This window comes from Eriocheir sinensis, chromosome 28, assembly GCF_024679095.1.
Source record: "Eriocheir sinensis breed Jianghai 21 chromosome 28, ASM2467909v1, whole genome shotgun sequence".
Taxonomy (NCBI): domain Eukaryota; kingdom Metazoa; phylum Arthropoda; class Malacostraca; order Decapoda; family Varunidae; genus Eriocheir; species Eriocheir sinensis.
In genome coordinates this window covers 19,136,965-19,162,340 of record NC_066536.1, presented here as the reverse complement: position 1 = coordinate 19,162,340, position 25,376 = coordinate 19,136,965, and the positions used below count along the sequence as shown (strand labels likewise).

Genomic DNA, 25,376 nt, shown 5'->3' with positions numbered 1-25,376 from the left:
AGGAAGGTGAGGAGTTACTGGTTAGAGTTAAAAAGACGTTGACCACATGAGACTTAGGAAGAAGTTCTGCAGAATCATCTTGTGTGGTGAGGGAGGTGAGGAGTTACTGGTTAGATTTAAAAAGAAGTTGACCACATGAGACCTAGGGAAGAAGTTCTGCAGAACCATCTTGTGTGGTGAGGGAGGTGAGGGAGTTACTGGTTAGAGTTAAAAAGAAGTTGACCACATGAGACCTAGGGAAGAAGTTCTGCAGAATCATCTTGTGTGGTGAGGGAGGTGAGGGAGTTACTGGTTAGAGTTAAGAAGAAGTTGACCACATGAGACCTAGGGAAGAAGTTATGCAGAATCATCTTGTGTGGTGTGGAAGGCAAGGGAGTTACTGGTTAGTTAAAAAGAAGTTGACAATATGAGACTTAGGGAAGAAGTTATGCAGAATCATCAATGAATTGTGAACCTGCTTCTAAAGATTGAGGACGAAGCCAAAAGATACAACTATTTTTTTTTTTTTTTTTTTTTATACGTGCAGCCTATTGCGACGGTAGGCTTCTTCCCGGTGGATCCTGATGGTCGGTCCAAGGCTTCTTCCCGGTGGGACCTGATGGTCTGCCCAGCCCGTTCTGGCGCAGGCAAGTGTTTATAGTGGCGCCATCTTGCATTGGCTCATGCTGCCCTCCCGGAGCTCATCTTTAATCCTAGAATCTAGAGTCCGGGTTGATAGGTGGTCTTCTGGACAGCATGTGGGTAGTTTTAAGCCACTCGGCGGCGGCTGAAAAATCCCAGCTTGGTGGCACCGGGCGGGGATTGAACTCGCGTCCTCCTGAACGTGGCGCCGTCACTCTGTCGACTTAGCCACCGCCTCCCAAAATATACGTATAATCTTTCAAAACATATAAATTGAAGTAATACAACAAAAACATGGACAAAGAACTTACTTCCCCAGTAGATTTTCTCCTCTTATGTTGTCTGAGAAAACATCAAGTGATCTGTACACTGCCAAGTCAACCTGATCCTGTAACAATAATAAATATATTACATAAAATTGCAAAAAAAAGAAAAAAAAAAAAACATTAAGCAATAATGTCCTGACAAAGCTGAAGTCCTGATAAAAAGCTATGGTACCTATTGTTTTGCGTGAGTTAAAATTACATGAATTTGGTTTCAAGCAATGTTAAAAAGCCAGTATGTATACATTTTCAATTACGATTTTTTTTTAATAACACAATGCGATACAAATCAAAAGTCACAGCAGGAGATTAGTTATCAGAGTGACTGCCAACTTCTAGACATTTTATCTGTGCTTGCCGCTCTGTTTTGGCAGCTTGTGGTTACATTTGTGGGCGAATGCCACCGGAAGTGCTACGGAGGAATTGGCAACACTGACCTACACCGCTTGGTTGATGATCAGTTCAGTTCCAGTCCTCACACAGTGAACATGTCAGCTACACACACACACACACACACACACACCTAAACTAGAATACGTAGAAACAGTGTGGTCTCCACATATGAAGAAACACATAAAAAAAATTGAAAGAATACAGAGGATGGCAACAAAAATTGTTCCAGAACTGGAGGGACTGACATACGAGGAGAGACTAAAGGAAATGGACTTACCAACACTAGAACAAACAAGAGAAAGAGGAGACCTAATACAAATATATAGGCTATTGAGTAAAATGGAAGAAGTAGATAACGAGAAATTGCTACTAAGAGAGGAACCTTCCAGCAGGAATACTAGAGGACATAGTAAAAAGTTGAGGAAGGGAAGATGCTCAAGAGACATAAAGAAATATAGCTTCCCACAAAGAAATATAGAGGTTTGGAACAGACTAAGTGAAGAAATAGTATTGGCGAAGAGTGTGCAGTTTCAAGGAAAAGTTGGATAATTATAGATACGGAGACGGGACCACACGAGCGTAAGCCCAGGCCCTGTAAAATTACAACTGGGTAAATACACACACACTAACAGAAAAAGAGGAAGGGTGGAAAGTGACATAAATGATAATTATTGGAATAGTTTCATCGAGGATAGAGTTTAACCTGTACAGTGTCGTCTTTTGTCATAGATAAGGGTCATGCCAGGTTGCACTTTTTTTTTTTTTTTTTTTTTTTGGCTCCTTAAATGTAAAAAAAAATTACAAATCATATGATATATGTATTATTTATATGTGAGGAATGGAGCACAGGAGTGTTTGTTCTTTTATTTTTCTTCATCTCAGAACTAACGATGTCTTACCAGGAAAGGGAAATTTATCTTAGAGATTTTTAGAGCCTATATTCTTTCCATTATAAACACTTCTCACAACCCTAAAGCATGAGTAATGTATAAGTACTTCGTTACATCACAAAAACCTAATAAAATAAACAGGAATTGTAAGTACAACAAAATAGTTGGATGTGCATTAGGCAACACCGCTCGCTACAAGGCCGTGTGTAGTTCTCATAGCTCAACATAATACTATGAAGCTTCTGACGATCAGTTTTCATTTCCGATTACTCTGAACCGTAATTTACAATTCTACATGCCTTACTGATTATAGAATCAAGGAGTAATTACCTAGAAGAAAGTAACTTTCCTTCTTGTATAATGATTGTTGTTGGAATGCGGACAAATGTCCAGAAAGGCCCTTTAACATCTATTAAAAAATACGGACTTGTCAAATCATCCCTCTTTACTGTCAATGAACAACATTACATACAGTACCCTCTCGAGTTTCATGCTTGCTTCATTCCGAAGGTATGGCGCTAAACTCAAGGATCACGAAACTCAAGGTATTGAAATCCATGTAAAAGCGCTTATTGGTTCCGACCCGTGGAAAATAATGACTTTACTCCCTTGTTATCTCAAAATACATACCTTGGTAATAGGCAGAAAATTGGAAGTGAGAACAGGTCATTTTTAAGCTGCAGTTGAAGGCAGCTGCCTTACAATTGGCTGGCAGTTCTGAAATTCTGAATACATGCTTGTGATCCACGTGATGTCGTCAGCTAAAGTAAGGGCAGTCGCTCGGGGTCACCCATGGGACAGTTCGACAAACCTATATTTTTCTGGAAGTTTTCTGTGTGTTATGAAATAATATGCTAGCTCTTTCTGTTATAAATCATTAATCACTAATATCATTATTGACTTTTCAATGCCTATTGAATGTAAACCGCTGCCGCCGCCGCAAAATAGCTCGCAGAGAGGTTCAACTTGCTGACTGTTTCCGTATTTCCCTCACCACTCACAAAGATCACAAGCGGACAAACTAGAACAAAACCAGGCAAATTAATACTTTTAATGTTGTGTATTCCCACAGCGCGCATGCGTGGTGGACAGCAGAATGACTAATTTCATCGGGGAGATATTTCTCGCAACACCAGCCAGTGTAGTGGACCTTTTTCTTCTTCTCCTTCTTTTGACCTGTAATGCTTTGTAACACTACTTAGGCCATCCTCAACACTTTTATACTTCACAACATGCACTTAGGGGCACTTTCAGTCATTTTGTTTGTTTTGATCATTACCAATGGCGGCAATTGCCGCTGTAGTATTTCCATGTGAAACTGGCGGATGGGGTAGTGGCGGCTGTGGGGTTAGCCTAGCCCCGCACTTACCACACACTCTCAACATCTCTCGCTTCCTCTGCAGCCGCCACTACCCCATCGGCCAGTTTCACATGAAATACTAAATGGCGACAACGTTGCCAGATTGTCGTACTCAGCCGATTATATTTCCCGACATCTTACCCCTAAACTGTCTTCTGGGCTCCAATAACGAAACTCATTTATAGTTATCATTTAAAGAGTTAGATCCTGATGTTTCTTGGCAATAGTTAGGCATCAGAAACCGGTAAATACTATGCTCTGAGTATGACAATCTGGCAACGGTGAGCGGCGATCGCCGCCATTGGTAATGATCAAAACAAAGTGACTGTGAAAGCAGTCCTTAGTTACTTAACAGTGCGCACTTATACACTTCACACTGAACTTCAGTGTTTTTCTGTCCTCTTCTTTCCCTGATTATGCTTTTCTATGCCCTTTTGCTATTTTTCACTATCACTTTTCACCGTTGCTGCCATGCATTACAGGTCAAAAGAAGAAGAGGAAAACAACACCGGGATATCTACAATTTTCATAGACTTGAGAAAAAGGGTTTTGGACTGTGGTTCCACAGCACCAGGTGTTCTCTTATCTTGTTAATCAAGTAGTAAGCAAAGCAGCTCTGCCAGTCCATTTTACGAGTCTCTTGGTGGGCCATCTTCCAAAGCTCCTCACTCCTCAGCCACTGCCGTTGTCTGTTTGTTTACATGCAGCCGTTCAGTACCCACGTACCCACGCTTGTACTCACAACCGTTTTCCATTCATAAGGACAACCAACAACTCGCTCCCGGTTGGGCATATGGGCAACCGCGGTTGCCAGTAGCACCAATGGTTGGACACCGACTTTTAAGACAGCACGTATGACACCGACGGTAGGTAGACGCAACCTGTACAGGTAACTCTCGATTTACGCGAGTATTGTGTCCTTGAAGAGGTCGCGTAAATAAAAAACAATGTAAATCAAACAAGAGGTAGGTTTCTATCGAAAAATAAATTTTCACGGAGAGAGAGAGAGAGAGAGAGAGAGAGAGAGAGAGAGAGAGAGAGAGAGAGAATAGCCATATCACCGAGATATCCACTCGGCACTCAATCTCAGCCTCACTCGTGAGGAAGAAATGAGGGACACCATCAGCAGCTGGCTAGTATTGGTACCGGTACCAAGCAGTCTGGTACCGGTACCGTACTATATATTGGTACCATTAGTACCGGTACTGGTACCGGTACCTGCGCACCCCTATTGTTAAGTAGCGTATAAGTGAAAAAACATGTAAATTAAACATTTATTTGGATTTTGGACCCCGCATTATTTAAAAAATGCGTAAACCAAACTCGCATAGATTGAGAGTTACCTGTACATGTCAAAGCAACGTGAAACTCATGGCAGTAATGAGCAAAAGTCATGATGGTAAGAATTTAGGACTAAGCGCTAAACTCAAGGATCACAAAACTCGGATAGTGCGAAACTTGAGAGGGTACTATATACAAACAAAAATAAAGGGCGTATAAACCCTCAAAAGAGCATGCGTATATATACGTACTAAACACTTCCCAATGAGATACGAGATATCGTGCTAAATTCTGTACAGGTTAACGACTACTATTTGAGAGACAAGAACCTGATATTGTGGGGATAATGGAAACTAAGTTGTGAACCAATTGAGATGGTGTGGATTGGAGAAGGTGCAGACAACATATGGAGGAGAGACAGAAAGATAAGACAGGAGGAGGTGTTATGTTGATGGTAAAAAAGGCATTAGGGTGGAGGTGATTGAGGGTGAAGGCTTACAGAGGTATTGAAAGTGAAAATTGGGGTGCTGAAGGAAGGAGGCAGCATTATGTAGGGTATGTGCCCCCAAAACAAGCGTCTGGGAGGTGCGGGAATATGAACAAATGATACAAGACACGGTGAGTTGCCTGGATGGAATGTTGAGGGAATGTGAGAGAATAATTATAATGGGTGATTTCAACTGCAAGGAGGTGGAATAGGAGGATTGGCAGATGCAGGTAACAGACGAGTTGTGGGGAGGAAGACTCCTGCAACTGGCAATGGAACATGTAATGACTCAATGGATCAAAGAACATACCAGATTCGGGAAAGAAGGCGAGGCATCAAGACTAGACCTGGTATTTAGTAAGGAGCAGGAAATAATAGAAAATTTAAAATAGCTTGTCTAATAGTGAAGAGTGACCATGCAGTTGTGGAATCTGAAGTACTGTATCAGAAAAGAGAATGATTGAGCAAAAAGAAGATCACAAAATTTGGAGAAGCAACTACTGCAAGGCAGACTTTGTTAGCATGAGAACCTTTTTTGAAAATGCAAATTGGAGTGGGCTGTACAAAGCCAAGAGTACACAGGATAAGTGGGAGGAGTTTTTAAAGCTATACAAGGAAGCCAATAATAGATATGTCCCCAAGGTAACCAAAAAGGATATTGGTAAAAAGGAGTGGTTTAACAAGAGATGCGAGACAGCTAGAAAGAGAAAAGAGGAAGCTTGGAAGGGATGGAGGAGACGAAGAAAAATCAACTCATGAAACGATTTCAAACAAGCAAGGAAGGTGGAAAGATTAGAAGAGAAGAAAAAAGAAAATATGAAAGACATAATCGTCAAGTGCAAAGACCAACCCAAACTATTCTATAGACATGTGAACGGCAAATTAAAGAATAAAGAAAAAATCAATAAACTGAAAATGGACGAAGCTACATATGAGGACCCAACAGAGATGGCGGAGGTGATGAAAAACAGCTTCCATAGTTTTCATAAAAGAAGAATTTGTTCAACCCCCAGGCCAGGAAAGAGGAAGGGTTATGCAAGAGATACAGTTAACGGTGCAGGAGGTCAGGGAAAGTTTGATCAAGCTGGACGTGAGAAAAATGACAGGGGCCGGATGGAGTATCAGGGTGGATCTTGAAAGAATGTAGTGAGCGGCTTGCAGAGAAACTGCACTTCATAATGAGTGCCTCCCTGAGTGAAGGAAAAGTACTGCAAGACTGGAAGAGAGCGAACATAGTACCGATTTTTAAGGGAGGCAAGAGAGATGACCCATTAAATTACAGACCGGTATCACTCACTAGTGTGGTTGCAAAGATATGTGAAAGACTGGTTAAAAACAGGTGGTCAGATCTCTTAGAATGTCAGAAAATTATCTCGGAATGCCAGTTTGGATTCAGGAGAGAGATCTTGTGTCACCAACTTGTTATGTTACTACTCAAGGGTGTCAGATTTAATACATGAGAGAGAAGGTTGGGCAGATGGAGTGTACCTGGATTTGAAAAAGATATTTGACAAAGTACCACACAGAAGACTAATTTGGAAAATTAAAATAGGGGTGGAGTGGGTGATGGGCGTATGACACCGACGGTAGGTAGACGCAACCTGTACAGGTAACTCTCGATTTACGCGAGTATTGTGTCCTTGAAGAGGTCGCGTAAATAAAAAACAATGTAAATCAAACAAGAGGTAGGTTTCTATCGAAAAATAAATATTCATTAAGTGGAGAGAGAGAGAGAGAGAGAGAGAGAGAGAGAGAGAGAGAGAGAGAGAGAGAGAGAGAATATCCATATCACCGAGATATCCACTCGGCACTCAATCTCAGCCTCACTCGTGTGAGGAAGAAATGAGGGACACCATCAGCAGCTGGCTAGTATTGGTACCGGTACCAAGCAGTCTGGTACCGGTACCGTACTGTATAGCTGGTACCATTAGTACCGGTACTGGTACCGGTACCTGCGCACCCCTATTGTTAAGTAGCGTATAAGTGAAAAAAACATGTAAATTAAACATTTATTTGGATTTTGGACCCCGCATTATTTAAAAATGCGTAAACCAAACTCGCATAGATTGAGAGTTACCTGTACATGTCAAAGCAACGTGAAACTCATGGCAGTAATGAGCAAAAGTCATGATGGTAAGAATTTAGGACTAAGCGCTAAACTCAAGGATCACAAAACTCGGATAGTGCGAAACTTGAGAGGGTACTATATACAAACAAAAATAAAGGGCGTATAAACCCTCAAAAGAGCATGCGTATATATACGTACTAAACACTTCCCAATGAGGTACGTAGATATACGTGCTAAATTCTGTACAGGTTAACGACTACTATTTGAGAGACAAGAACCTGATATTGTGGGGATAATGGAAACTAAGTTGTGTGAACCAATTGAGATGGTGTGGATTGGAGAAGGTGCAGACAACATATGGAGGAGAGACAGAAAGATAAGACAGGGAGGAGGTGTTATGTTGATGGTAAAAAAAGGCATTAGGGTGGAGGTGATTGAGGGTGAAGGCTTGGCAGAGGTATTGAAAGTGAAAATTGGGGTGCTGAAGGAAGGAGGCAGCATTATGTAGTAGGGTATGTGCCCCCCAAAACAAGCGTCTGGGAGGTGCGGGAATATGAACAAATGATACAAGACACGGTGAGTTGCCTGGATGGAATGTTGAGGGAATGTGAGAGAATAATTATAATGGGTGATTTCAACTGCAAGGAGGTGGAATAGGAGGATTGGCAGATGCAGGTAACAGACGAGTTGTGGGGAGGAAGACTCCTGCAACTGGCAATGGAACATGTAATGACTCAATGGATCAAAGAACATACCAGATTCGGGAAAGAAGGCGAGGCATCAAGACTAGACCTGGTATTTAGTAAGGAGCAGGAAATAATAGAAAATTTAAAATAGCTTGTCTAATAGTGAAGAGTGACCATGCAGTTGTGGAATCTGAAGTACTGTATCAGAAAAGAGAATGATTGAGCAAAAAGAAGATCACAAAATTTGGAGAAGCAACTACTGCAAGGCAGACTTTGTTAGCATGAGAACCTTTTTTGAAAATGCAAATTGGAGTGGGCTGTACAAAGCCAAGAGTACACAGGATAAGTGGGAGGAGTTTTTAAAGCTATACAAGGAAGCCAATAATAGATATGTCCCCAAGGTAACCAAAAAGGATATTGGTAAAAAGGAGTGGTTTAACAAGAGATGCGAGACAGCTAGAAAGAGAAAAGAGGAAGCTTGGAAGGGATGGAGGAGACGAAGAAAAATCAACTCATGAAACGATTTCAAACAAGCAAGGAAGGTGGAAAGATTAGAAGAGAAGAAAAAAGAAAATATGAAAGACATAATCGTCAAGTGCAAAGACCAACCCAAACTATTCTATAGACATGTGAACGGCAAATTAAAGAATAAAGAAAAAATCAATAAACTGAAAATGGACGAAGCTACATATGAGGACCCAACAGAGATGGCGGAGGTGATGAAAAACAGCTTCCATAGTTTTCATAAAAGAAGAATTTGTTCAACCCCCAGGCCAGGAAAGAGGAAGGGTTATGCAAGAGATACAGTTAACGGTGCAGGAGGTCAGGGAAAGTTTGATCAAGCTGGACGTGAGAAAAATGACAGGGGCCGGATGGAGTATCAGGGTGGATCTTGAAAGAATGTAGTGAGCGGCTTGCAGAGAAACTGCACTTCATAATGAGTGCCTCCCTGAGTGAAGGAAAAGTACTGCAAGACTGGAAGAGAGCGAACATAGTACCGATTTTTAAGGGAGGCAAGAGAGATGACCCATTAAATTACAGACCGGTATCACTCACTAGTGTGGTTGCAAAGATATGTGAAAGACTGGTTAAAAACAGGTGGTCAGATCTCTTAGAATGTCAGAAAATTATCTCGGAATGCCAGTTTGGATTCAGGAGAGAGATCTTGTGTCACCAACTTGTTATGTTACTACTCAAGGGTGTCAGATTTAATACATGAGAGAGAAGGTTGGGCAGATGGAGTGTACCTGGATTTGAAAAAGATATTTGACAAAGTACCACACAGAAGACTAATTTGGAAAATTAAAATAGGGGTGGAGTGGGTGATGGACTGATTAAGTGGCTGGAGGACTTCCTAACTAAGGAAAATGAGGACGATAATCAGGGACAGGGTTTCCAACTGGTGCCCTGTGATGAGTGGAGTCCCGCAAGGTTTGGTGTTGGCACTAATAATGTTTGCTGTTTATATAAATGATATGGTGGTACATGGCAGATGGAGTTCAACCTTGGGAAATGTAAAACAATGGTGTTTGGAGGAGTGACAGAAGATGTGAATATGATTATAAGATGGGAAGTGAGATAATATGCAGAGGAGTGGAGGAAAAAGATTTGGGAATGACTGTCTCAGAGAACATGTCACCGGACAAACACATCAACAGGATAACGGGACAAACTGAATTTGCTGAGGAACATAAGGACGGCATTTGTATACTTGGATGAGGAGATGATGAAGAAAATAATAGTCACAATGATAAGGCCAAGGTTAGAGTATGCAGCAGTGGTCTGGTCTCACAAAAAGAAGAACATAAGGAAACTGAAAAGAATGCAGAGAGTGGCAACTAAGATGGTACCGGAGCTTCGAGATCGGACTTATGAGGAGAGACTCAATAGCATGGGGTTCACAACCCAGGAGAGAAGAGAGAGAGGAGATCTGATAGTGGTGTACAGGGTGGCGAGCGGAGTGAAGATTTGGACAGAGAGCTCTTGTGTGTGTGGAACGAGAGAGAAACAAGAGGACATGGAAAGAAGTTGAGGGCAACCACGTGCAGGAGAGATGTGAAAAAGTTTAGCTTCCCAAACAGAAGCATTGAGCTGTGGAATAGACTGAAGGAGGGGGTGGTTTGTGCAAGAAACATTCATGATTTTAAGGAAAAGTTGAATAAGAGTGGATATGGAGACGGGACAGCGCGAGCGTACTCTTTTCCCGTATGTCACAATTAGGTAAATACAACTAGGTAAATACACACACACACACACACACACACACACACTGAGAAAGAGACCAAGCAAAGTGGACGTGTAGTTGTTTGCTCCCCCCACTCCCTGTGCTGGGATCAGCTGTTGTTGTGTTTACAGGGGTCAGGGTTATGCTGTGAGGCCCATCTCCCATTTATAGAACTGAAAAAAGCTAGTGTTAGATGAATGAGGAGGAAGAGGGGTGGCAGACACCGAAAAGAGGAGGAAGAGGAAATGGAGCAGGACTGAAAATGCGAGAGGGAGCTGTGGGAGGGTATGAGGATAGTGAAGATTGTTATGAATCTAGTGAGCCAAATTTCTCTGGTTTTGGAAATAATGAACTGTCTCTGTACAGAAAAGTGTTGCTGGTGGAAAAGAAACTGAATACATGGATCAGAAGTCAAGATCAAGGAGGATGAAGATATGGAAGGTAAGAAGATGCACAGTGACTTAAGGGAAAGTCTAGGCAAGTCAAGTGCAAAGCCTAGGAGAAAGGGAAAAAAACTAGTTCAAAAATGAGAAGTTGAAAGAGAAGTTAGCGAAATATGAGAAAATGGTGAAGGAAGGACTAGGAGTGGTAAGAAAGGAAAATGAAGACCTGAAAGAGATAATGGGCAAGGAAGAAAAGAGAGTAAGGGAGGAAGTGCAGGGTGAGATGAAGACATGGAAAGTAGAACATGATAAAGCTAATGTAGACTTCAAGGAAATAATTGAAAAGCAACTAAAAGAGAAGGAAAATGTAGAAAAAGAGGTGGTCAAGGTCTTAAAAAAGAATGAAGATTTAGTGAGAGATGTAGCGGATAAGAAAAAGAGTGTTATAATATTCAGAATGAAAGAGAAAAACATAACATATAAACCAAGAAGGGATAAGGAAGAACTTAGTCAGTGAAGGACTTACTGAAAAACTTGAATGACGAAGAAATACAAAACCTTGAGGATGAGGTGGAAGATATTGTTAGGATGGGCCATTACATAGAAGGTAAGACAAGGCCAGTTAAATCAAGATTAAAATCACAGAAGGTAACTGAGGAAATATTATAAAGAACAACTAAACTAAGGGAAATAGATGAATGTAAGGAAATATATATAAAGAAAAATAGAAATGAAGAAGGAAAAAATGGAATGAATTACAAGCAGAGGCAAAAGAGAGAAATAATGAAAGATCAGAAGAGGAAAAAGGTTTTTTTTTTGGGGGGGAGGGAGAGTTCTGGGAGACAGAGTAAAGAAATGGTACATAAGGGTAAAGACGAAAGAGAACAGAAGCTAGACAAGATTGAAACAAAAAAGGAATTAAGTGTGATGTATACAAATGTAGACAGGATAATATCTAGAAAACTGGAACTACCAGACTACTTAAAGGAAAAAGAGCCCAAGATTGTATGTTTGACAGAAACAGAACTGAATGAGGTCATTCAAATAGTGTTTGATAATAATTACAATGTATGGAGGAAGGAGAGAAAGGGTATAGGTGGTGGAGGAGAGATGATAATGACGAGGAAGGAGGTATTAGTGAAATCAGTAGTATATGGAGAAGGAAAGGCGGAAATAGTGAGTGTTAATCTAGAAAACAAAAACAGAGAAATGATGATGATAATAGCAACCTATGTACCACCAAGAACAAACTCATGGAACAAAAAAGAATATGAGACCATGATAGAAGATACCATTCCGAGTTTGAGTAGGTTACTCAAAGCAAACAAAAGTCTTTGTTAGTTGGAGACTTCAACTGTAAGGAGGTAAATTAGGAAATACAGTACCCTCTCGAGTTTCGCGCTATCCGAGTTTCGCGATCCACAAGTTTCGCGGTTAGTCCTGAATTCTTACCATTCCGACTTTCGCGCATTATCACCCCGAGTTTCGCACTGCTTTGACACGTACGGGTTACATCTACTTACCATCGGAGTCACGCACGCTACCTTTAAAGGTACTCAACGATAGGGGTGGGCAGGTAACGGTACCAGTACTGGTACTAACGGTACCAGCTATACAGTACGGTACCAGTACCAATACTAGCCAGGCGCTCATGCTGTCCCTCATTTCTTTCTCAGACGAGTGAGGCTGAGACTGAGTGCCTGACTGGATATCTCGGTGATAAGGATATTCTCTCTCTCTCTCTCCACTGAATGTATAACGCGCACCTTTTTCACATAAAAAATGCCTGAAAGTTTAGCCCTGTGCATTATACGCCGACTGTACAAATTTTTAACCGTTTCAATACGATGACGCCTACATAGGCGTCATGAAGCCCCAGTAGCATATACGATGACGCCTACGTAGGCGTCATATTTCTATTCTGTTTTTTCTTCTATTGAGTTGTCCCGTACTTTGTGTTGGTTACTAAGTAAAGACGCCGTATGCTGTCCTTGAAATCCTATTGCTTCTCCCACCATCCTTGTTCCCAACAATCACAAATAATGAGCTACAGTATGCACCGCCTTCGTCCCGCCTAGTGTCTAAAATTAGGAAGTCTCTGTGGGTCTCTCTCTCTCTCTCTCTCTCTCTCTCTCTCTCTCTCTCTCTCTCTCTCTCTCTCTCTCTCTCTCTCAGACACCGAGGCGCAGACACCATCACGTCTCGGCGAGACGTGATGGTGTCGGCGCCTCGGTGGGCGAGATGATCTCGCCCACCTCTCTCTCTCTCTCTCTCTCTCTCTCTCTCTCTCTCTCTATCAGACACCAACGTGCCAACACCACCACTCTCTCTCTCTCTCTCTCTCTCTCTCTCTCTCTCTCTCTCTCTCTCTCTCTCTCTCTCTCTCACTCACACACACACACACACACACACACACACACACAAAAATAGTCTGTGAACACAAATGAGAATCTGGCAGCTCTCTGACTGATGATAACAGAGTTGTATTTGTTGATAATTTCTCGACATTCTTCCTCCTCTACACAATCATCTGCTTTCTCTATTTCTTTCCCCCTTGCCCCTTTCTCCCCTTTCTTTATTTCGCTTTTTTTTTTTTATTTCGCGTTGACGCAATTTATATTATGCATAGCAGGTATATGTTGACTCGTCGTGTATGCTGCTTTGGAAATACGGGATACATGTAATGAGGGCTTTCAGCAGCATAATATACGGAGGCGACAAGCAGATACATGCCGGCTCAGGTTTCCAAGCAGTAGCGCCTTGTCGCAAGACGCCGTATATCAGCCAGGCGGGCTTTTTTAGCATCCGGCGCGAAGGGGTTAATGATCTTTTTTTCTTCTTTGGAGTGTTTTTAAGGGTCTCTGTTTTGTCTTATCCAATAACAACTGCAAACTTACCTTTAATATTGTTAATGATCCTTCATAGTCCATAGCTGTCTTATAATATGTTACCATAGAATACAGGGTGATCAAATAACTACTATACAGAAATTAAATTGGTGGAGGATCCCCCATGCCAGCTGTTATCCCGTTCTCCCGTCGGGCGCCATTGTATGATCTTGATCTTGATGTCACAGCTGGCAAACAGCTGCACGCCGTGTGTCACCAGAACCGTGTGAATTGTGTCTTGCCTAGTTGTCTGTCATAACCTACGAGTGATGGTGAGAATAATATGCTTATTATGATATCAGAAGCTGTGCATCATCAGTATGTACGGGGATGTATTTCTCACAACACCAGCCCAGCCGCCATTTTCATTGCTTTACTCAAGGACACTTGTCAATTCAAGCAGTACAGATTACACCAAAAATATATAAATTTCGGGAAACTGTACATTGTCAATGTTCTTTAACCCGTACATATTTCTGAGCATTTTAAGAACTTTTTTTTTCAAAATTGTTGTCTTAAAGTTTGGGGTGCACATTATACGCCGGTGCGCGTTATACGCCGCAAAATACGGTAATTATTTTTCGACAGAAACCTACCTCTTGTTTGATTTACTTTGTTTTTGATTTACGCGACCACTTCAAGGACGCAATACTCGCGTAAATCGAGTTACCTTTAGTATCACGCTGGACGTTTTCCTCCAGACATTGTGGCTATGGAGAGAGAGAGAGAGAGAGAGAGAGAGAGAGAGAGAGAGAGAGAGAGAGAGAGAGAGAGAAAACGGGAAGAGAACAAGTTGTTTTGAAGCCGCAGTTGAAGACAGCTGCCTTACGAATGGCTGCCAGTTCTGAAAACACACTTGTGATTCATTACAAGTCCGATGACGTCATCACCGATGCTTCACTGCCTTAAGGCGGTGTCACAATGACCGTTTTCGTCCAACCGTTGGGGCTACGGGCAACACCCGTACGCAGGGGCGGATACAGGGGGCCCAGGGCCCGGGTCCCCCAAAAAATCTCCCCCCACAAAAAAAAATCTCGAGTATATGCGGATAGTCGGTACAAAACTGACTCGCTTATAATGGGCTGCAACTATAATACGGAATGTGTCATCAGCTGTAGGCATATGCAGGCGCGGATACGGGGGTGGGGAGCCAGATGGCCAGGGCCCCCCCAAAAAATATTAGGATAACTAAAATATTTGAAATACCCATGAATTGAGAAAACATAAAATATATTTATGATACCTACCCCTAGAAAGCTAGAGAGCTGGGGAGCGAAGCCGGCAGCCGCTAGATAACTCTGGACGCTGTCCTCCAAACTTTAAAAAAAAATCCTCCTCTATTTAATTTTTTTCGGTGTCTGATGAAATTTTTCACTCTCCTGCAGGGCCAGGGCACAACGGGCACATGCCCAGGGCCCCGCGCTCTTATGGGGCTCGCACTGATCTAACAATCTATATACTCGTACTAGGCCGTAATACGCCATACCCAGGAGGGCCGGGGTGTCGGACGCCCCATCTGCTAAAATGTCCACTTTCAGAGAGAGAGTCTAAACGAAAACTGTTCCCTTTCTGTTGCATTTCTGGAGAACTCAGGATTTTCTTTCTCTATTTTCAGTATTTAAGTTACAGAATCGTATATTGAATATTACAGAGCAAAATTTAAAGGCCTAGGAAAAAATCTTTGTGACCTCATTCTTCACATGCAAGCAGAAAGTGAATTTTAGTGCAGGCCACTATCATCATTCGGCACTTCGAATAGGAAATAAGGGAAGACTTCCTTGCTTTTGTGCACGCCCAAGACATCACCGGTAAAGGTTTATACTGGCTCATTTTTAGCAACGTTGAAGGCCTCGGATTGGACATGGCCAAGTGCAGAGGACTTGGTTTCGATGGAGCAAGTGCCATGATGGGAAAATTCAAAGGGTGTGCCACAGTACTCATGAAGAAGTACACCCTGGCCAAGCCAATCCACTGCTTTAACCACCAGCAGAATCTAGTGTACTAACAAAGGCATGTGACGTCAAAGAAGTGAAGATCGCTCTTCAAACACTGACCGAGGTGTACAACTTCGTTCATTCTTCAAATATGCGCTCTCTCCGCTTCACAGAGGTTGTCAAGCTTACCTCGGCCAAGCGCGAAAAGCTTGTTCCCCTGTGCCCCACCAGGTGGATTGAGAGGCATGATGCAGTGCTGGTTTTCGTTGAATTTCTGCCTGTCATCACTGTTTTTCTCGAGGTAGAACTTGACGCCACTGCTGGGCTCCTTCTCATCGCCATACGTGTTCCCCACTTTCTCGTTGGACTGGTTGTAGTGGAGTGAAGGTATATTGGCGCATACTCTCAAGCCGAGCCGAACTCTTCAGAGAAAAGATGGCGACCTGGTGTCAGCCTATGCCACGACCCATGGCATCGAGACCATTTTTGCCAAGTTCAGAGCAGATGCGGAAAATCATTTCCACAACGTATTCATGAAAGCGGAAGAGCTTTTGGTCGAGGTGGGTTCATCGCATGACACCATCCCTGTGCCACGACTCTGTGGACGACAGACCCAGCGATCAAATGTTCAGTGTGAGCATGCTGGAGAACCTACTACCGCCGGGCGGTGTACATTCCATTCGTGGACCACGTCTTGGCTGAGTGGAAGAGTCGGTTCGGCGACGACACAGTGCCTGTCACACTATAGCTCAAGCAACTCCTCAAAGGCCCCAAAATGGATGTTGCGGCTGTGCTTCAAGCGGCGAAGCTCTACGAGCTCGACATCGAATCCCTGACTCGTGAAGGCGGAAGCGGAGCGCTGGGCATTATCTGTTCCGGTCTTCCAGACTATCAAAGAAGCCCAGGCACACGCCAGCACCAGCATGTTCCCCAATCTCGCCATTCTCTTGAAAACTCTGTTGATGCTTCCAGTCTACAACGCGGAAGCTGAGAGGTCTTTTTCAGCATTGAAAAAGCTGAAAACCTATCTGAGGAGTACCGTCGGCCCTCCTCTGTGTTCGTTATGATATCCCCATTTCAGTCGAGAGTGATGAGCAAATTCGGCGAAAAAAAACGCCAACTACTCTTGCTTAGTGATGCACTTGTTGAATACATGGGAATTTGTAAATATATTTCTTTAGATCAGCCAATCTTTGCAAATGTGTTACCTCAATCCCATGTAAAAGAAGCCCTAAAATAATTCTTTTTTATCTTCAGCTGTGTCTAATTTTACATATTAGCTCTTTTTTGTAAAGTTTAGGTTTGTAATTTATTCATGACCTGTATTATGATCACCCTTGCTGCTTACATATCGAAATAAACATTTAGTTTTCTTCGAATGCTCATATGGTGATGATTTCTACCTGTTCAGATCTGCCTTTTCACTGGTCGGATGTACAATTTGAATTGTTTCTTGTTGTTGCACTTCATATAAAGATACAAGAAAAAATCATTTGTCACATATACGTTGATTGCTCAGGAGCTGCGGATTTTAAGCAAAGAACCGCCATCACTATCCATTGGTCTTCACTGTTCTGAGACTGTCGCTAACTTATGAAATTTTACATGCGGGCCCCCCCCAAATTGAGTTTCTGGATCTGCCCCTGCCCGTACGCCCTGTCTGGTGTGTGTGTGTGTGTGTGTTTGTTGTTATTCGATCCATGTGTTTATGTGGTTGAGTCAAGATGGGTGGATTGGCTGTGCACGTGCAGTGGTGACAATGAGAACTGGCATGGAGGAGCCACAGGCATGCCACACCCACAACTGTTTCTTCCTTCCATTTAACAGCAGCAACAAGTCCATAACTTGGGTAAATGGCAGCACAAGCCGCGACAGCCCTTACTTTAGCAGACGGCGCCATGTTGATACAGGGCAAGTGCATTGTTTACATTGAGGATGTGGATACGGGCAACCGCCATTGGCCGTGTGTGACACAAACCCGGAAAAGTTGGAGTTACCGGTTGCCCTAGGTGGCACCAACTCAGTGGGAAGAAAAAAGCCCTGTGTAACACCAGCTTAATAAGGATAACCATGAACTCGCTCCCGGTTGGGCGTACGGGCGTTGTCCGCAGACCAAACGGTTGGACGAAAACGGCAATTGTGACACCACCTTAAGGAAGTGAAGCCTGCTGAAAGGGTGAGCGTCGGCGATGACGTCATCAGACTCCCAGCGAGTCACAAGCATGTTTTAAGAACTGTCAGGCAATCGTAAGGCTGCCACCTTCAACTGCGGCTTCAAAATGACCCATTCTCTCTCTCTCTCTCTCTCTCTCTCTCTCTCTCTCTCTCCATAGCCACAATGTTTGGAGGAAAACGTCCAGTGTGATACTACCAAAAAAGGTAGCGTGCGTGACGCCGATGGTAAGTAGACGTGACCCGTACGTGTCAAAGCAGCGTGAAACTCGGGGTGATAATGCGCTAAAGTCGGGATGGTAAGAATTTAGAACTAACCGCGAAACTCGTGGATTGCAAAACTCATGGATCGCGAAACTTGGATAGTGTGAAACTCCAGAGGGTATTGTATAATGGTGCCACTATAAACAGTTGCCTGCGCCATGACGGGCTCAGGGCCGACCATCAGGCCCAGATGGATAGTCTACCGGCGCCATAGCCCACATGTAAAAAAAAAAATAAAATAAAAAAATAAAAAAAAAAATAAATAAAATATATAAAAAAAAAATCCACAGGTCGGAACAGATAAGCGCTTTTTCAGTGTTTTCAATACCTCGAGTTTCGCAATCCTCAAGTTTAACGCTATACCTTCGGGACGAAGCGAGCACAAAACTCGAGAGGGTACTGTATTTGAAAGCGGAGGCAGTGAAATGGCATAGGGGAAAAGATTTCTAAGATTGACTATGGAAAATTTGATGATACAGTGGGTGACAGAGAACACAAGATACAGAAGTGACAACGAACCAGCAAGACTGGACCTTGTGCTAACAAAGGGAATGCACTTGGTAAATGAATTAAGATATGGGTGCCCCCTGGGAAAGAGTGATCATGTGATAATAGAGATGGAAACAGAGGAGGAAGGCATCAAGGGGGATGAATCATAATTATAAAAGAAACAGCAGAAACTATAGGAAGGCGGACATGGAAAATCTTAAGAAACTATAAGGAGAGCTAGACTGGGAAAAGTTGAAGAAAAAAAGCGAGATGCAGGAAAAATATATTTTTATGGAGGCATATGAAACAGGAGTTATGAAATATGTCCCATTATATAAACCCAAAGAAAAAGGAAAGAAGGATTGGTTTAATGCAAGATGTGCAAATGCAAAGGAAAAATGAGACAAAGCGTGAAAGAGATTGAAAAGAAATAAGAATCAAAGAAATAAAGAAGATTTTAAGATATTAAGAAATGAATATGTGAAAATAAGGAGAGAAGAAGAGAAAGGATATGAAAAGGATATTGTTGAAAAGTGCAAGGAAGAACCTAAACTGTTTTATAGATTCATAAATGGAAAAATCAAACCAAGGGAAAAAATAAGAAAAATGAAAGATGGAAATCGGATAATCGAAGATCCTAAAGACATGACTGAGCTGCTAAACAAGAAGTTCTAGCAAGTTTTTACAAAAGAATCACAATTCAATGTACCACAAGATGACAAGATGAATGTTCATATGGATGAAGTTATAGTAACTAAAGAGGAGATATATAAAGTAATGGAGGAGCTGGAAAAGAGGAAAGCAAAAGGACTGGATGGAGTCTCAGGTTTTATATTGAAAGAATGCAGAAATCAGCTGGTTGGACCGGTATATGATATCATAAAGTGCTCAATATCAACTGGTAAAGTACCAAAGGAATGGCAGAGGGATGAGGTGGTCCCTATATATAAAACAAGGAAAAAGGAAGAACCTCTGAACTACAGACCAGTATCATGACCAGCGTAGTTAGTAAAATATGCGAGAAAGTGATAAAGAAACAATGGACGAAATTTTTAGAACATAATATTATTACAGAAAAACAACTACAGACCAGTATCATGACCAGCGTAGTTAGTAAAATATGCGAGAAAGTGATAAAGAAACAACTGACGAAATTTTTAGAACATAATATTATTACAGAAAAACAGCATGGCTTTAGAAGGCACTCATGTGTAACAAACTTACTGAGCTTTTACTCAAGAGTGACAGACATAACACAGGACAGGAACGGATGGGTAGATTGCGTGTACTTGGACCTGAAGAAGCCTTTTGACAAAGTTCCACATACAAGACTGGAAGCTGGAAAATAAAGGAGGATTGAAAGGGAAAATGAAAAACTGGATGAAGAGTTATTTAAGGGGAAGAGAGTTGAGAACAGTGGTAAAGGATATGAAATTGGAATGGAGAATTGTAGATAGTGGAGTGCCCCAAGGATTGGTATTGGCACCAATACTTTTCCTAGTATATATAAATGATATGCCGGAGAAAGTAAGCAGTTACATGAGCCTGTTTGCAGATGATGCGAAATTGCTGAGACATATAAAAAACAGTAAAGACTGAAATTCTGCAAGAAGACCTGAATAAGATTTGGGACTGGAGTATGAAATGGGAGATGGAATTCAATGTGAAGAAATGTCATGTAATGGAAATGGGAAAGAGTGAAGGGAGACCAAACATCCACAACGCAAACAAAGCACTCGCCCTGCATCAACATGGCGTCGTCTGCCAAAGCAAGGGTCGCCGCGGCCCGTGCTGTCATCACCCAAGTTATGGACTCCTTGCTGTAGCCAAATGGAAGTAAGAAGCAGCTGTGGGTGTGGCACGCCTGTGGCTCCCCCATGCCAGTTTCCACTGTCACCATTGCCCGCGCGCGGCCAACCCACCTATCTAGACTCAACCACACAAACACATGGATTGAATAACAACACACACACACACGCACGCAGTGGCGGATCAAGAAAACAATTTGGGGGGGGGGCACTTTTTTTTTTAAATACATCAGTGACAGCCGTAACAAAATTTTCAAATAGATCACCGTTGGTCACTTCACGGTGAATGTATAATTTTGCAAACCCATTCAATCTCTCCCCACCCATAGTTGACCATCTGTATGATTTTATATGTTTAAGTGTAGAAAATCTTTGTTCAGCTGAGGCAGATGGAATGGGCAAAGTGGCATAAATAAGTAATAATTTCTTTGTAACAGGATAATTTTGTGAGCACTGCTCATATGTATCAAGTACAGTATTTGGCAAGGAGCTTTTAGGTACAGAAGACCAACATGATCACATTCTGAATTCAGTGACATAATCATGTAAATCATCCAGGCCCAGAATTGGATTATTTAAGAGGTAGTCTTTGTACATCAATAGCGATCAGCCGCAGCTTTCTGAGCCTCTCTCTCCCCCTTGTCCAGTACCGCCCGATACGCATACTAGACATGTATGGGTCACGTCTACCTACCATCGGTGTCATGCGTGCTGCCTTAACCCTTTCCTAGCGCGTGGTGCAGATGCGACTATCCCCTCAGGCCCAGTCAGGCAGCCCAATGGGGGGTCACTTTTAACCTCTGTATCTCAAAAACTATTCATCACAGCTAAAAACCAAAAACACCACTGGAAAGAGGAGGTCCAGATCTATAGGAGTCGGTCATGTATGCCTCTCTTGCGAACATACATGCACGTTCAGGGAGTGTTGAATGTTAACACTTACATTGGTGCATGCGGGATGATCAGCCATATTGAGGGAACTGCAGACATCTCTCCTTGAGATTCTGGCAAGGGAGTATTACCAGCTGCAATATTTACAACTATTTGGTCAAAGAATCAGTCAGGTGATAGGTGAAGCTATGCAAAAATGCTGCTATATTGGCAAGAACATCCACCAGTTACTGTTGTGTTGTGAGACTTAGTGTTGGAACAGTTTCATACGCGGGAGATTTGAGTGCAGGTGGAGCTCGCAGCGAGCGTTTAGCACCACCAGCAAATATGCCTAACGCTGCGTTTAGCAATGAAAGGGTTAAAAGGCGGTGTCCAACAATTGGGGCTATGGGGAACCACGGTTGCCCGTATGCCCAACTGGGAGCGAGTTGTTGGTTGTCCGTATGAATGGAAAATGGTTGTGGGCACGAGCGTGGGTACTGCAAGGCTGTATGTAAACAAACAGACGACGGCAGTGGCTGAGGAGTGAGGAACAGTGGAAGGTGGCCCACCAAGAGACTCATAAAATGGACTGGCAGAGCTGCTTTGCTTACTACTTGATTAACAAGATAAGAGAACACCCCATGCTGTGGAACCACAGTCCAAAAAACTTTTTTTTCTCCAGTCTATGAAAATTGTACAAATCCCAGTGTTGTTTTCCTCTTTTTCTTTTGACCTGTAATGCATGGCAGCAACGGTCCACTATACTGGCTGGTGTTGCGAGAAATATCTCCCCGCTGAAATTAGTCGTTCTGCTGTTCACCACGCTTGCGCACTGTGGGAATGCAGGTGACTCTCGATTTAAGCGAGTTTGGTTTATGCGTTTTGTAAATAACGCAGGGTCCAAAAAACAAATAAATGTTTAATTTACATGTTTTTTTACTTATATGCAATATTTTATGGAGTGGCCACCAGATGTCTCACGCAGCTGGACTCACACAGCGCCGCGGCCACACAGCTGAACTCAGTTCTTCCCGTGTGCCACTTGAACAACAATATAGTACCCATGCTGCCACGCTACTCAACAATAGGGGTGGGCAGGTACCGGTACCAGTACCGATACTAACGCTACCAGCTATACGGTACGGTACTGGTACCAGACTGCTCAGTACCAGTACCAATACTAGGCAGTCGCTCATGGTGTCCCTCATTTCTTCCTCACACGAGTGAGGCTGAGACTGAATGCCTGAGTGGATATCTCGGTGATATGGATATTCTCTCTCTCTCTCTCTCTCTCTCTCTCTCTCTCTCTCCACTGAATGAGGTGAATAATTATTTTTCGATGGAAACCTACCTCTTGTTTAATTTACATTGTTTTTTGATTTACGCGACCTCTTCAAGGACACAATACTCGCGTAAATCGAGAGTTACCTGTACCCGCATTAAAAGTATTAATTTGCATGGTTTTGTTCTAGTTTATCAGCTTGTGATCTTTGTGAGCAGTGAGGGAAATATGGAAACAGTAAGCAAGTTGAACCTTTCTGCGAGCAACAGTACCCTCCCGAGTTTCGCACTATCCGAGTTTCGCAATCCTCAAGCTTCGTGCTCAATCCTAAATTCTTACCATTCTGACTTCATGCATTATTGCCCAGAGTTTTGAGCTGCTTTGACATGTGTGGGTCCTACCTAGTGTCACCATCACGTGCGATTCCTTAAGACGGTGTCACACTGGCCATTTTCCTTCAACCGTTGGGGCTACTGGCAACCGCAGTTGCCCATGTGCCTAACCGGGAGCGAGTTGTCGGTTGTCCGTGCGGATGGAAAACGGTTGGGTGTACGAGCAACCACATGGCTGTATGTAAACGGGAGACAGTGGCTGAGTGGGTAGTGTGCGACCCTGCATTCGGCGCATTGTCCGTGGTGCGGGTTCGAATCCACCGCTAACCACCTGGGATTTTTCAGTCACCGCAGAGTGGCCTAAGACTACCCACATGCTGTCCTGAAAACCACCTATCAACCCGGACTCTAGAAGAAGCTGTGCAAGTGAAATCAAGAATGAGCTCCGGGGGCAGCATGAGCCAATAATAATGACGGCACTATAAACAATTGCCTGCGCCATGACAGGCTCCGGCCGACCATCAGGCCCCTATTGAATAGCCTACTGGCACTATAGGCCATGTTAAGAAAAAAAAACACGCCAGCATTGGCTGAGGAGTGAGGAGCAGTGGAAAATGGCCAACCAAGAAACTCGTAAAGTAGACTGGCAGAGCTGCTTTGTTTACTATTTAATCGATACAGGGTGACTGCTTTGTTTACGTTGTGAAGACGGACAACCGACCTTGGCCGTGTGTGATGCACACCCAGAAAAGTTGGAGTTGCCGGTCGCCCCAATCGCCAACGAGGTCAGAGGAAAAAGGCCCAGTGTGACACCAACAGCTTTAAAGGGGCGGTCACACAAGCTAGTTTCCCGGGAATTTTCCACCGCAATTGTCCCGACAATTTTCTGCCTCTAATTTATCCTCGAGTTTGGTCACACAGAGGACTGTTGCACTCTGGGATATATCAGCTGAAAAACAAAACAAACAATGGATCCAGACATTGCAGAGTATGCTTTGTGGTGTTTGTTGAAGAAAAAGGAATAAAATGAAAAAAAAACATTTGTTGGTTCGTGAGCGGTTAGCTCGAAGACAAAGGGAGAGTGTGTCACAGCTTGCTACCGTTAAATGCTACGAGAACGCAACAGTGAGGACCCAGACACGATGAGGCAATGGCTTCACTTGGACAAGACTCAAGTCCAAGACCTGCTCAACCTGATTATTCCAGGCATATCTAGCTTCGTCGAACTCATTGTGGTACTGGAATAAATACGCGGATAGCTACTCAACCGATCAGCTGATACGCTCTTCTTTTTGTGTCCACAACTTACCGACCTTACGATAAAATAACCGACATGCTGGTGAGTGAGTTTCTGACTAGAATTTCGATGAGTTTCCCATGAAATGCAGCCGGCTTTGAATCTCTGTACAAAATTCTCGAGAAACTAGCGGTTGGGTGACCGTGTTCACACGTGCTGGGGCAGAATTCACAGAGATGCGCAATAATGGCCCATGGTGAAAGCTTCGAACTAATGATTTAACTATCAACGTTGACTTCAGATTCACAGAGCTTTCGGTTCATCAAAGTTAGAGGCCGCTGATTGGATGAGCGCCGTTGATGATGTCATCGGACTCGGCGAATCACAAGTATGTTTTCAGAACTGTCAGCAAATCGGAAGGCAACCAGCCGCCTTCAGCTGCGGTTTCAAAACGACCCATTCTCTCCACATTTTCTTCCTTTTTACACAGTACATATTTTGAGATAACAAGGGAGTAAAGTGGGAAAAAAAGTCAGCATCTCCACGGGCAGGAACCAATAAGCACTTTTTCAGTGTTTTCAATACCCCGAGTTTTGCGATCCGCGAGTTTAGCGCTATACCTGCAGAACGAAGCAAGCGTGAAACTCGGGAGGGTACTGTATTTTGCGGCTGCGGCGGCGGGTGCACGTACAATAGGCATTGAAAAGTTAATCATGATATTAGTGATTTAATGATTCATGACATAAAGAACTAGCAGATTATTTCATAACACACAGAAAACTACCAGAAAATATAGGTTTGTCCAACTGTCCCACGGGTGACCACGACAGCCCTTACTTTACCAGACAACACCACGTGGATCACAAGCATGTTTTCAGAACTGCCAGCCAATTGTAAGGCAGCCGCCTTCAACTGCAGCTTCAAAACAACCTATTCTCACTTCCCATTTTCTTCCTCTTCGAAGTTACGTATTTTGAGATAACAAGGGAGTAAAGTCGAAAAATTTGAGATAACAAGGGAGTAAAGTCGAAAAAAAAGTAAGTTTTTCCACGGGTCGGAACCAATAAGCGCATTTTCATGGATTTCAATACCCCGAGTTTTGCGCTCCTTGAGTTTAGCGCCATACCTTCGGAAAGAAGCAATCGCGAAACTCGGGAGAGTACTGTACATAATATGAAAATACCAACTGCAAATATTCTCACCAGCCAATGAGCACACCAGAACCCCACAGCAAACACGGTCAGGAAGATGGCAATGACTACAGCAACCAGTGGCGGTGGATGGGTGAGCACTGCATCCAACACCCAACGCTGCCACCACTTGCTGAGGCCCCGCATCCTGGAGCGCCTCTTAAGTCACAAACTTCCCATCTTCTGTATCC

General features: G+C 43.1%; 1 protein-coding gene across 1 annotated transcript in view; it reads right to left on the bottom strand.

Annotated features, from left to right (window-relative positions):
* Positions 1 to 25,376, bottom strand: part of LOC127004686 (N-acetylglucosamine-1-phosphotransferase subunits alpha/beta-like) — a gene marked incomplete at its 5' end in the record, with an annotated part of 115,318 nt that extends 89,942 nt beyond the window's left edge. Inside the window, 2 exon segments of the mRNA XM_050872775.1 lie at positions 933 to 1,009; positions 25,198 to 25,376. Of these exon segments, the coding sequence (XP_050728732.1) occupies positions 933 to 1,009; positions 25,198 to 25,332 (212 nt within the window).